Here is a 14,134-nt window from a genome sequence, read left to right as displayed (position 1 = left end):
GGATTGTTTGTAAACACACAGCGAAGATCGCTGTTGACACAATTCCCCAAAGTGAGACAATCACGAGGAATTGATAAAGGCAAAAAATTCGCGATGGGCTTCGGGAATTGGCGCCTAATTGGTCATCTGACTCCACTTGCAGTCACTCCCAATGTGACAAAGAGAGAAGGACAGAGAGTTCTGTTTCACGGGGTCGCAGGTCAGCATGTTCTGTCGCGATTGCTTTTCGCCTTCTTAAATTCGCACAACACTCACTGGAATGGCGCAATTTGTGAAGCCAGGGGCGGATGAGTTCTTGGAAGCGCCGCAATAAGAGGAAATCACGAATAAAGGTGAGAAAGGTAGGAAATTGGAAACGCAGAGAGTGTTTTTCCTTCTGCATTTAATTCAAGTCAATTATTAGAAAGTCAATTAGCTCACCTCCTTTATTACGCGTTTTGATTTTCCAATTTGTCTTTTCAGCATTATTTTCAACTGGAAATATTCTAAGATAGATAAAGAACACCAAAATATTTTCCTTAATGTTATAGAAATTAATAGAAAATTATCCATTATATATTTTAAGACAAAAAACAGTGTGATTACTCCTTAACATTGTTGAAAGTATTCGAAAAATTTGAAATCTTAGCGCTTTAACAGGCCAGGAGAATTTTCTCTTAAAGTGTTTCGAATGAAACTCCTTAAATTTATCATTTAAAGACTGTTTTTGGTTAGAAAATACTTAAAAATCGACAGGAAATTGCTTCATTCGTTATTGAAAGCACTAAATAGACACTTCAAAGTAATTTTCGGTAATACATCACGAATTCTAGAAGTTTGAGTACTTTAAATGGTAAATTCTAGTAAGATTTTGATGAAAAAGGGCATTTTGTGCCAAGGCCCTTTCAACTCATTTCCATATTTGATACATAAATGAGAGAAAATAGAGAAAATGTGAGCAGATATTGTAGATTGCACAGAAGTACACCAGGAAACAGAGCGGTCTCGCCCTGTTGCTGCAGTGCCTCTGAAAAATGCAGAGCTCCATTGTGCATCGGATGCTCAAATCTTGGGAAATTCACCTCTCGGGGCCCAAGAAGATCCCTTCCTGCCTCCCCGGGGAGGCGATGGGTGAGTAAGTGTACGTAATGACGACAATGGTCGGTTGCCATAGGAAAATGAAGAATGATGGCTACACGCTGGCGGCAGTGTTATGTATAAAACATAGCAAAACTGTATGGCTCTCAATGGCACAGTTGAAATTCAGGCATTGCCCTGAAAAGGAGCGTCGGGAGGCTTTTCCTCTGTAAGAGGAAACGAACACCGCCGGCGGGCAATTGGAGTGCGGAATGAAATGAAAATGACGATAATGGATTGGGTTGAATTCCCTTTCTTTTCGCCACACCAAAAATTCGCTCACATTTTCTCACTCCGGAGAGACGCGAAGTCCTTCCGCAACTCCTTTGGCTTCCTTTTCCGACCACAATCGCCTTCCGCGGTCGCCTCGATTGACCCGCCAAATTAGTCCATTTGGCGGCCGCCTCATTGCCCCAATTCAGTCACATTGAACTTGACATTCTCCTCTTTAGTCGCGCTGTTGTTCACACAAAAGCCCCAATTGAGAGATGATGAGTCGCTGACGACAAGGGGCTCGTGAGTAGCGCAGCGAGAGCGGCAAAAATGTGTAGTGGAATATTTCGGAGAATTCTTAGAAAGTATCAAAGTTAGTACATTTATTGTAATCCCAATGAAAAGGACATTTCAATCTTCTATCTTTCGCTTTCATTTAATCCAGTTATTCTTTTAAGCAATTTTTGTTCAATTTTGATGTATCACAAGAAATTTAGAAAGAAATGAAACCATTTCAATTAATTAAAACTGCGAAATTATTTACACGAAAAAGTGCTTTTAAAGCTGGCACGTTTCAGAAAAGCGCAATAATTGAAACAACCTCAATTAAAGTCTTCTGGACAAATACACACTTTAAGACTTCATTCATTAATCTATTATATTCTGGAGAGGACGGTGAGGACAAAGCCTCTTGGCCTGTGCGGAGGAGGAGAGAAGAAGGAAATCTCTAAGACGCTCGAGATGCTGTACAATGCAGTGCATTCGCCTCGCCTTGACATCGTTCACAGTAGTTCAGATTCAGAGTGAATTTCTCCGGAGCGCTAAAAATGAGTCAAATGGAGTGCATCGGAAGTTATGCAATATGTTATTAATTGGAAATCTGCGCTGTTAGACATCCTCCTTATCGCATGAGTCAGAGCATGAACTGCTGAACTCCGGGCGAAGAGGCGAGTGGGGCAAAAAATGGTGTGTGTGAGAGCCCCCTAAGTTAGTCGTTCTCTATCATTTCACCCAGGCCGCCCGGGGGCGCGATATGAGGAGAAGGAAAACTCTGCTTGTGCTCACAAGATCCCAGAAGTGGCCGCGGGCGCCGCCGCCGGCGCACTGGCAATACTCAGAGCTCTCTGGGATGGAGAGTCTATCGCTCTCGTGGCCCGCGGCGGGCGTCTCTTTGGGGATCCACTCCCTGAATTATTTCCACTCACCCTGCCGAGCCCCTTGGGCGCCTGAAAAACAAATTTTCTTATCATAAAGCAGCGACTCTTGCGTCATTTATATGAAAATGCTCAACTTTTAATCTCCCGCCGAGACTCACGGCGGCTCTCCCGGGGGAGGCGCGCCGGCGACCCACATGGCGGCGAGTGCGCCCGATTTGCAATAAATCCGATGGCGAAAGTGTGGACAAACTTTTCATTGGCGCCGAGGGATGTGGAAGTGACAGGGAGGAGGTGGAAAAGGGATCGAAGAATCTCAGCTGAGTGGCTCTTAGTTTCAAACATCCCCCGGGGCTGTTTACTCGGAGATTTTTTCGCCAGATTCTCACCGTGTTTTCGCACACAAGGTGCTCCGCAAACCCTCCGCGCACAGCCAAGAATGTGTTTGCGGACAATTTCTTTTCCAATGAAAACATAATTGTCTTTCTCTGCAGGGATAGTTTCTCGATTGGCGCCTCTTCTGCGCTCTCGGATGAATGCATAAAAATCCTGCCTGGATGGATTTCAATTATGCGCTGTTCGCAGAAGGGATTTGCCTGGATGGGAATTGCAATTTGCACAAAGGATAATGGGCTGCTTTTTTCCACCACTTTCAGCAGAATTTTAATGGAAATGCGTCGTTCAAATGATGTTTCCACGGAAATTTTGTGTGGTTTGGAAAGCAAAGGAATTAAAGAACTTCGTTATACACTTTTTATTAGTTTTCTTGTTTCACATTAAAGTTACTAATTAATTTTATCGTATGATTGCTAGAAATGTGTTAGAGTACTTCCTAATCTATCTAAAATCATAATTATTAGTCTCAACTATTTGAGAAATCAAAGTTTTATCCATTCATACAAATATTTTCAATGTTTCAAATCAGAATAAGACAAAATATACACATTTAATCCAAGTTCCCACTATTTTGTACTTCCTTCAAAGCAGGAACTCAAAGAGTCTTTGTGCTCAAGGAGCATTTACTTACACCATCTTAATGAAAATAAAGCTCATCTTTCTTAAGGCAGATTTTTGGAAAAACACAGCATCTTGAGATGAAAAAATCACTGAACATGAAGCTGCTGCTTCTCGTCGACTTGTGAAGAGGTGGAAAAGCTCGAAAATTGAACCACCCACTTTATTCTTGAGCGCAAGAGAGAAAAGCTGCGGCGCTGGTGTACATTCGCGACGCTCTGGGCGCTGTTAAGTTGTTTATAATGGGAAAAAGGGGAAAGTGAGGCAACTTTCTGCTCGTAATTAGTGGTTTCTCCCGCGAAGGGCGCTCCGCCAGCGGGGTGCGCGCGCGGGGGCGGAGAAATTTCCAAGACTTTGGCCCTCAAAGCCTGCGGCGCGAAAGCTCTCTCTCTCTCTCCCTCTCTCTCTTTAATTTTCTCCGCGCTGAATTTGATTAATTAAAATTACATTTTATTTTTGTTTCATTTATTTTCGACATCGATGGTTGCCAATCGTTTTAATTAAACACTCCCCCCGTCGCCCGTCAGAAGCTATTTTGCAAATACGCCCGCCCCGCGGCCGCTTCTCTTTCATCATGTGGGCGGCCAATTTCGCCATGGCAGTTGCCTTTTAATTGCATTTTAAAAGCACATTTCGGGTAATCAGACGCCATTCGCGCGCCCGCAGAGGATGCACCGCCAGGGGACAGGCGTGCCCACGCGCCGCAGCCCCATCTATTGGTGACCACAAAAACTCCGCGGTGCCCAGAGCCAGCGATTCAACAACCCAGCAAATAACAATATAGGAATGCACACTATTAAAATGAGCGCTCTGTAAGCTGCAGGCCCTTCATTTATTCCCACCCGTAGTGCATAATAATTTCCATAAATGCGCCCCGGGCAACTTGCTCCAAAGCAAATAAATTTCGTGCTGTTCACATAAATAATGCACTATGTAGTGTGTCTCCCACGCGGCGAATTATATACTTTTCCCCAATATATAAATTACCCTGAGCACAAGAGTATTTTCATCGAATCATTTGGCAAAAGAGCGCATATTTAAATCGAAAATTGGGGAAGATAAAAATTTGTAATTTTTTTAAATGTATTTTTTAATTTTGGTGCATGATGATTGTTGTTGATTGGAGCAAATAAACATATAAAATAATCATGTTTTTTTTGTACGAGAAAAATATAACTTTAATATTTCACCCAAAGTTAATTATTCTGTTGCTCTCGCTTGATTTGAATATTTTAACATGTTTATTGTACATATTTATTGTCTTTCCAGAATTCAGTGATGATTCTTTCGGTTTTAACTCGTCGTCTTGCCGAGTTGAAACTGTATATTGATAGTGTTCAGTTAAAATGTCAGCTGTTTATAGACATAAAATATGAGAAAAACACCTATTTTGATAACAAATCACGTAGTTTTGCAATTTTAACCGCCAACCAAAACAGAGAATTGAATGACTATGACTTTTAAAAATAATTGCGATTCTAATAAGATTTGAATTTAATGAAAAATCAATAATTCAAGACGGATTTTATTAGTTTAACATGCTTGTTGGACTGTAAAGTGTAGATTACTGTCTCAATTTCTGTCTCTAAACTCTAATTAGGCTTCTGTATTTCTATTCAAACCATTTCCAGTTGTAGATTGCGTCGAAAAGACAGATGTTCTAAGGGGGTAAGACAGCGCATAAGAAGTTTCCTGATCAGAAATCAATTCGAAATCCCGAGAACGTGTGGCAATCGAGACTCTCGCCCTGCGTGGCTCGTCTATGTGCAAGTAAGCAATCAATTAAAAAGCTCTCCCCCCAGAGACCCCGAATAATTTCCTCTCGAGATGCTGGAAGGCCGGGAGAGGCGACCACCCTCTCGGCTCACTCCTTTGCTGGGGTAAATCGCAAAATAACAGCGCCGAGAGGAACGTGGGTCTCCATCCGCCCAAGTCAATTTCTTCCCAAGAGCGCCCGAGGGGTATTCATTAGGAACGCCAGTTTCCACCTACGCAGAGGCGCCCGCGGGGCATTTCCGATACCGGCGCGCTGGGATATTAAATGTATTATTTAGCCCAGTCAAAGAATATTATAATCACAAAGCTCCCAAGGATTTCGGTGGGAAAGTCTCGCTGCTCCGGGCTTTTTCCGAGACTCCACAAGCCGCGCCACTTGTGGGAGAGGCGTTTAATTGAAAATTCAGCCCTTTGCCAGGGATTTCTGGGGAATAGTTTGCCACCTTTCTGGAAAACACCCCCAATCCACCACCATCTCGGGACGCACGGCGCGGGATTAGTTCAATCGGCGCTCAGTTTCTCTGCGGTGTCGCGAAGAGGAGTGAGAAAATATTGCGTGAGATTTGGCACTTTTTGCAGGAGAAAAAACACCCTCCCGATGAGAGCAGTGCAAATATGCAAAGTTCCGCCGTAATCCAGTGACACAGAGAGCTCCACTAAAAATCAACTCGACGTGCCACCGAGTCCTCCAGCCCGCCCGACCCGAGTCTGGGTTCCGGGTGGGCGAATTTCCATCCCACGTTGACCAAAATTACGCCGCGGGCGCAGCGCTTTGTGTTGTACACTCATTTGTGTGACTGCAAAATCGCACACAGTGTGAGCTTTTCGAGGCCAAAGTTGGGTTAATAACACCTGCCGGCACTCGACGAGTTGCCATATCTCGTCATGTCCGGAGGCGCTTGGAAAGCTTTTGCTTTTCACCCGCTCGCCAGCTTTCCCCTCGCCGGCGCTCCTCTCGCCGCACCGACAGTGCACGGTCGCCGAATTGCACCCAGGCGAGACGGTTTCGCCGCTGAGCGAATTCTGAGGCGCTCTTTCATCTTCTCTCGGCCGTTAAAGGGGGAAAACACCTTATAAAAGCGCCCTTCAGGATTAATTAAGATGCTGACATTGAAACACTGCTTAAGAGACACTTTAAAATTCTCTTTCAGTCAACTCCAGTGGACAATAGTTTCTTTGGTGTTTGCTGGAGAAATTTCTTGCCATACATTTCCTTTCCATCGTTTGCTGAATTTATTTATAAAGAATACATTATCATGCATTCTTAAGACACTCTTTGTCGTGGAAATTTAATAAGAAAAGTCTTCATTCACGTTTAGTTTCTTTGAGCATTTTATGAAATGAGGATTTATTGACGCTTCACAGATTAAAAAAAAACCGAAGATATAAAATTTAAATTTAACGTTTTATTTTCGAAAGGATTTATAAGTTTTTTTTTGTCTTTAGAATTTTTGTCAATTAATAAGTAATAATAAAATTGGTTTCCTAATCTCATTTGACGATTAAAGTGTTGCAGTTATCGACACTTATCGACACTGATCGATACGATTTGTATAAATGTGCGATTTGTTCAAATCGACAACTAAAGAACTGGATTAATCCATACCACTTTTATTTTTACCCTTAAATTATATTTTACTTTTAATTTTAAAGAGAAAAGAAGCCAAGCACAAACAGGTAACAATTTTGAAAATGTTTAGAGTTTCAATGATTGTACTCGACATTTCACAAAGTTTTTTTTTACCGTCGTTTACTGAAGCCTCATCTAAATGAAACTTGAATGGACAAATTGCCATAAAGTCCCAATAAAACGCTACATTGAACTCTCCGCACAAAATGATGTGCATTTGTACTGTGAGTTTAGAGGGGAAAAAAGTGTTTACAAAATGCTTTAAATTCACACACGGAAAGACAGCAAAAAGCATTTCTTGAAACTGCGTTCAAGCGCACTTATTGCCGCGATTTGCATCGCTTTGCATATCCATTTCAAATGCCTCGCGAGATCTGCGCGGATCTAATTTCTTCAAATGCACATCCATTATGGTGCGAACAATAAGGCGCCCGGCGCAGGTGGAAAAAAGGCCGATAAATTGGCATTCTTGAAAAGGCCGCTCGATTGTGATTAATGGATGCACTCGGTGCGGCGCACAATGAGGCTGGGTGAAATGGGAGAAAGACAGACTCTCAGGCATGATGTTTTCCAAGATGTATGGGTGCGATTTGGTCTCTGGCCGCGGGCGCCTGCCAAGCTCAGTGGAGTGGCCGCGGGCCGGCCGCTCGGATGCATCAGACTGAATCATGAATCGCCGGCGGGCGTCTTTCGGTAAATTCCATATTTTTCACGGACAGTCGCAGTGCGGAATGTGGGCATTAGAATAATGAGGGACTGGCTGGGGTTGAATCGTGGGAGTGCGATTGCGGGGCGAGGTGCTGAGGCGCGTCTGCAGATGGGTGAAAGTTGGGCGATTTGGGCGATGGGCCCGGCCGGGGAAAATCCCTCATTAAGCGCGCGCGGAATGAGGCCCCGAAAGACGAGAAGGAAGAGATGAGGAATCCGCTGAAGATGCATCGAGAGAGCCGAGGAGAGAGAGAGAGTTGCCCCTGAAGCGTCTTGAGGCGAACTTGATGATGCATCTCATAAAAATATCTCTTATTGTGTGCACTGCTATATATTTTATTAAAAAGTATCTTGTGCATGGTTGGAGGGCTAATACCCAACATATTCATGTTGTTGCTCCATGTTTATATGCTGCTCTGCAGATAAATGAATTTACCTCCTGGCTGCCATGATGTGTGAGAGAGGCCAGAGCCGCATCCCGCACGCATCTCAGGACCCGAGAGTGCATCTGCCAAGGAGGGCCCACACTCCCTGCGTCGCCCGGGCGCCGCGGGCGCCCCATGGCAGAGGAGAGGTGAGTGATGTGAAATGAAAAATCTTGTTTGCACCGCCAACGCCTCTGGCGCGCTCCACTTGCAAGGCGTCCGGCTGATGAGGAGCACCGCAGGCCGCGGGACGGGCGGCCGGGGAGTGGCCGCCGATGCACAGAGCGGCGGGAGAGAGAGATTCAATTTTTAATGGCAACGATGCCCGCAAATTCACACGAAATTTGCATTCCGCGCCGCCCGAAATTTCCACTGTAATTAGAGGAGGGCGACCCTGTGACAGCAGATAAATCCAATTGTACTCCGCTCCTCTTCCTCGATGATCAACTTTGTAGTCCTTCTACTCCAGCCGATTTTGCACACGTTTCGTAGATAATTTTGAAAAATTATCCGCCACTTATCCAACAGTGGCGCTGGCGCTGCCGCGAATGTCATTCTTTTGCTTTGTGCTGAATAAAGTACACGTGTTCGTGATTTTGCTCTCGAAAATGGAGCAAGAAATCAAGAAATTGGCGAAGCGGTTCGACAGGATGGAGCGGAAGCTGAGGGAGAGAAAGCGGAAGAAGAAGCAGAAGCGTCACGGTAAGAATAGAACTAAAACTTTCTGCTTCTTTGTAGACACCTAAAGTGAGGTTATGACACCACACTCCGGATAGCCAAAAGATGAGTTTTCACTCATCGTGGTCAGGTCATGCCCTGACCACAGCGCATTGGACACACATAAAAAGCTATTGAGCCAGGCGCGGTCTGCTCTACTGTTTTTTATGCTTCCGGACAGCCATTGTCTGAGGTGAGCCATGCTCACTGTGTCCCCGGAAAGCTCTAGTTTTCACTTGAGCGTGCTTTAAAGGCTATAAGCATAGCCTTAAGTGTGCATCACACGTCCCTTCTGAGTCATTACTCGAAGGAGAAGCACCTTCCGGTTGAGAGCGATATCTCTCATTGATGCGCAAGGCTAGCATCGTCTCCTGCCCACATCAATCTCGCGTCTACATTGACATCTCAAAGCGTCTACATTGACATCTCAGAATTGAAGGTAACCTTAAATTCTTTCTCTTCCTACGAACTTAGGGAGGAACAGGAGCACCTCAAGGGGCAGGAGCAGGATTAGGAGCGCCTCCAGACACAGGACGAGGAGCAGGAGTTCGCTGAGCAGCAGTAAGAGCCCCGACAGGTCGCGCAAGGAGGACGACATTCCTTCAATTCAGTCCCACAATGAGGCTGAAAGCGATTCTCACAAGAGTGAGGAAGATCCTCCACCAGATCTGGCTATCATCGACAACGATGAGGCTGATATTCTCACCGCGGGTGAAGTTATTGAAGTCCTGGGAAAGCGTCTTTACCAGGAAAAAGACTCTGCTCCGGAAATCTTTCCCGAAATGGCCGTGCGTTGGGATGAAATCATTGGCAAGGGAATTCCCGATGATGTGCTCAAGATCTTAACTGCAAAGTATCCTCCGCCAAAGAACTGCGGCAAATTCGAGCCATCAAAACTGAACCCAGTTGTGAAGGCTACTATGTCTGAGAAAGTCGTTTCACGTGACAATCAAATTGTGAAACGTCAAGAGAAGCTTTCTGCTGCCTTGTCAGCAATCGCCACAGCGCTTTCTGTGGTGGTGACGTCTAAACCTCCGGAATGGAAGAGTCTCGCTGAGACTCTTTCCGATGCCAATAAAATCATCTCTGATGTACAGCACGACCAGGCGTTAATCAGGAGGACCCTGATTGTGGCAAATGTGGGTGCTTCCATGCGAGATACTCTGAAGGAAACAGAAATTGGAGAATTTCTGTTTGGCGATGCACTGGAGGAGACAATCAAGAATACCAAAACTCTCCAGGCTGCATCGAAGGATCTCAAGGAGTCGACTCCACGCACAAAAAACTGGAAAGCCCCGCAGCGACAGCATCAGCGAACCCAGAAGACTTCGACAGCGGCCAGCGGGGCAAAGAAGCAGACTTCGTCGAGGAAGCAGACCCACTACAAATCCAGGGAGAAGAGTCGCACCACGTCAGACTCCAGACGCCGGCGTTAGAGACGGTAGGTCATCGGGCTGGTCGGTTGAGAGACTTTTATGAGAGTTGGAGTGAAATTACTTCAGATAAAGTAATTCTCTCTTGGCTAGATGGGTACAGAATCCCATTTTCTCGCCATGTACATCAACCTCGACCGCCAAATGAGAAGAAATTCTCTCAAAGTGAATTCAGGAATATCACTTTAGCCGTTAATGAGTTAATAGCAAAATCTGCAATCGAGATTTGTTCTGCGGAGGAGGGGCAATTTATTTCTCCGATATTTCTTGTCCCTAAGCCTGATGGCTCGTATCGATTTATTATAAATCTCAAACAACTGAATCAATTTATTGATCCTCCGCATTTCAAGATGGAAGACGGTCGTACTGTCACTAAACTCATGACGCAGAACTGCTATATGGCATCAATAGACCTGAAGGATGCGTATTATTTACTCCCGATCGATGAGAGGGATAGAAAATACCTACGATTCTCGTTTAATGGCAATCTCTATCAATTCACGTGTCTGCCATTCGGACTATGTACAGCCCCATTCGTCTTTACAAAAATCATGAAGCCCGTGGCTTATTATTTGCGAAGTTTGGAGATTCCACTAGTCATTTACATTGACGATCTTCTAATAATGGGAAAATCGTCTCAGATTTGCGCAAATAATATGACGAATGCTGAGAAGATCCTGACCAAGTTGGGTCTCGTAATTAATTACGAGAAAAGCCAGATGAAACCATCACAATACTGCAAATTTCTCGGTGTGTTTTACAACTCAAGGAGGATGTCAGTTGAACTTCCAGAGGCAAAGAGAGAGAAAATTGTCTCTTTAACGAGTAACTTCAAGGAAAATAAGACGTATAGCATTCAAAAATTTGCTGAAACGTTAGGCTTTCTTGTATCATGCTGCCAGGCAGTTAAATACGGCTTGGTCTACACCAAGGCCAGTGAACTGTTAAAATTTAACGCTCTTTTGAATAGCAATGGTAGTTACAAAGGAAGATTAACTATCAATAAAGAGGTGGTTGAAGATTTCAACTGGTGGGCAACTGTGGGCTCACTAAGCATAAATCCCATCAGATATCCGTCTTACGATCATGTAATTTTCACGGATGCTTCCAAATCAGGTTGGGGTGCTATTTACAATGAAGAAAGAGCAAGTGGTTTCTGGTCTGATCGTGAAACACAAGAGAGTATAAACTTCTTAGAGTTGACAGCGGTATTTTTTGGACTAAAATGCTTTGTAAAGGATAAAAGAGACTGTCAGATTCTCTTGCGTGTAGATAATACTACAGCAATTTCCTACGTCAACAGAATGGGCGGAGTGCAATTGACAGATTTAAGCATTTTGGCCAAGAACATCTGGAGATGGTGCGAGCAGCGAAACTTATGGATTTTCGCATCATATATCAGCTCAGAAGATAACGCAGACGCTGACGCAGAATCACGTAAATTACATTCTAACACAGAGTTTGAATTGTCGAATTCAGCGTTTAATTGCATTGTCGCGGAATTTGGACAGCCTGAGATTGACCTTTTTGCAACACGAGTAAATGCAAAATGCAGGAAATTTGTGTCATGGAAGAAAGATCCTCAATCGATAGCAGTAGATGCATTTACAATTTCCTGGAAAGATTATTTCTTTTATGCATTTGCTCCATTCTCTCTAATATTGAGAGTCTTGCAAAAAATCGAGCATGATAAAGCCGAAGGGATCGTTGTTGTACCCTACTGGCCAACTCAGCCATGGTTTCCGATCTTCCAATCGATGCTTATTTCGGAACTATTAGAATTTCAAGCTGATACATGTATCATTTCCGTCGACAGGCAAATGCAATTTTGGGAAGGAGTTACCCTGGTGGCAGGAGTCTTGTCAAGCAGAGCTGCGAGAGGAAAGGAATCCCGTCGGAGAGTCATGAGATAGTCCTACAATCTCTTTCGGAGTCATCATGGAAGCAGTACAACACAGGATGGAAGAAATGGTGGGAGTTCTGCACAGACAACAATTTGGACCCCTTTGAAACGAATACTGAAAGTGTGTTTCGTTTTCTAACTACTGAATTTAACAAGGGAGTCTCTTATGGTACGCTAAATTCATATAGATCAGCCCTATCGATGATAGTTGGATCTTGGTTGGCCCAAGATGAAGGATTAAAAAGATTCTTCAAAGGAGTTGTTAGAATCAGGCCCAGTAAGCCAAAATACGATAGTACGTGGGATCCTAAAGTCGTGCTAGAGCTATATAGGCAGAAACCCATCAATGCGGAATTAACTCTTAAAGATCTATCATTTAAATTGATAATCCTCCTGGCTCTTATTACGGGACATCGAATGCAGACTTTCTCATTGATAAATATCGAGGATATTAGAGAGACCGAAGAGAGAATTGAAATAAGGATTCCAAAGAGAATCAAGACGTCAAGTGTTGGCCGATCTCAACCTGTATTAATCATCCCATTCTATAATGAAGAACCCAAATTATGTGTGGCGTCGACTCTTAAACATTATTTGAGCAAAACAAATGAACTAAGAGGCGCAGAAAAACAACTTTTTATATCACATAAACGTCCACATAAATTAGTAGGCGCCCAAACTCTCAGTCATTGGGTTAAGAATGTCCTGGAAGAGTGTGAGATCGACACTACTGTTTTCTCGGGATATTCTACACGTCATGCTGCCACCTCGGCGGCAAATAGAAAGGGTTTAGATATTGAAGTGATTAAAAAGACTGCTGGGTGGACAATGAATTCACATACTTTCGTCAAGTTTTATAACTTACCATTGGCAAACAACAAGGAATCCTTTGCCAATGTAATCCTACAGGGATGAATTTCTAAAGAAAAAATCTTGTTAGAAATAAGATCTAAGCTGAAGTTAATCTATGAAATATAAAATCAATAATCAAATTTCATGGATATAATTTATCTTTCGCGGCCGTAACATCGCGTTGAACATCTACAAAGTTGATCATCGAGGAAGAGGAGCGGAGTACAATTAAATGATTAAACGAACTTACCAAGTGAAGTTCTATCATAATTGTACGAAGCTCCTCTTCCGAGATGATCATACCCACCCAGAATTCCCTATATTTATAAACCCTAAATAATTGTTACGGCCTATACAACTTTAAAATAATGACATTCGCGGCAGCGCCAGCGCCACTGTTGGATAAGTGGCGGATAATTTTTCAAAATTATCTACGAAACGTGTGCAAAATCGGCTGGAGTAGAAGGACTACAAAGTTGATCATCTCGGAAGAGGAGCTTCGTACAATTATGATAGAACTTCACTTGGTAAGTTCGTTTAATCATTTAATTAGCATGAGAGATTTAGGAGACTCCAGACGAGGTCTTATCGGCCGATCTTCAAAATTGAGACCAGAGCTCTGAGGGAAATTTCTCTGGGTTCTTTTCTTCGCTTGCCTCAATCAGCTAGACGAAAGCAGCGTCTTTATGCAGAACATTGAGAAGCGTGTTAAAGACATATTTGTAAAATCGTATTTTTTCGTATTTGCACCACACTTGCTTCAGGCTTTTGATTTAGTCAACTAAATTGCATCTTTAAGCCAAAAATTAATCAAAAATCAATTCTTGAGATACGAAGTGTTAAAATTAATCTAATACTTTGAGTGTTTTATAAACTTGTAGAACCTAAAATATGTTTGATAACATGGGAAATGTCCTAATAATTGCTAAAAGATTGCAATTTCAATGCATCAATTTGAATACTTTCCATAAACATTGCTGTCACCCAAAACCGACATTGTTACAGTAGTTAATTTAATGTTTAATATCCCTAATTGACCATTAATTGCCAGTAATTGTTGTTTTTCGGACATGCACTGATTGATTAGTGCAATAATATGACTAACGAGATTACTTCTGGTGTCATAGAGGCAAACTGATCACTTTATTCAGCTGCAATGCATTGCAGAGGTGCAAAAAGTGCTCAAGATGAAG

At 43.2% G+C, this 14,134-nt stretch overlaps 1 protein-coding gene across 1 annotated transcript; it reads left to right on the top strand.

Moving 5' to 3' along the window:
- The first annotated feature begins 8,644 nt into the window (after positions 1-8,644).
- On the top strand, positions 8,645-13,409 carry LOC132259072 (uncharacterized). The gene is made up of 4 exons (XM_059756616.1): positions 8,645-8,738; positions 9,228-10,099; positions 10,147-10,194; positions 12,003-13,409. The coding sequence occupies exons 1-4, from the start codon at positions 8,645-8,647 to the stop codon at positions 13,002-13,004; spliced, it is 2,016 nt and encodes a 671-aa protein (XP_059612599.1). The 3' UTR covers positions 13,005-13,409.
- Positions 13,410-14,134: the final 725 nt, after the last annotated feature.

The sequence above is a fragment of the Phlebotomus argentipes genome, unplaced genomic scaffold (assembly GCF_947086385.1).
Source record: "Phlebotomus argentipes unplaced genomic scaffold, Phlebotomus argentipes genome assembly scaffold_18, whole genome shotgun sequence".
Taxonomy (NCBI): Eukaryota; Metazoa; Arthropoda; class Insecta; order Diptera; family Psychodidae; genus Phlebotomus; species Phlebotomus argentipes.
The sequence above is the reverse complement of the archived record's forward strand: the minus strand, read 5'-3'. Positions and strand labels throughout refer to the sequence as shown.

Bases quoted from the DNA above. Each gene is read 5' to 3' on its own strand.
- LOC132259072 (XM_059756616.1), top strand. From the start codon at position 8,645: ATGGAGCAAGAAATCAAGAAATTGGCGAAGCGGTTCGACAGGATGGAG. The intron at 10,100-10,146 runs GCAAAGAAGCAG...CTACAAATCCAG, and splicing joins CTTCGACAGCGGCCAGCGGG to GGAGAAGAGTCGCACCACGT. The intron at 10,195-12,002 runs GTAGGTCATCGG...TTCCGTCGACAG, and splicing joins AGACGCCGGCGTTAGAGACG to GCAAATGCAATTTTGGGAAG.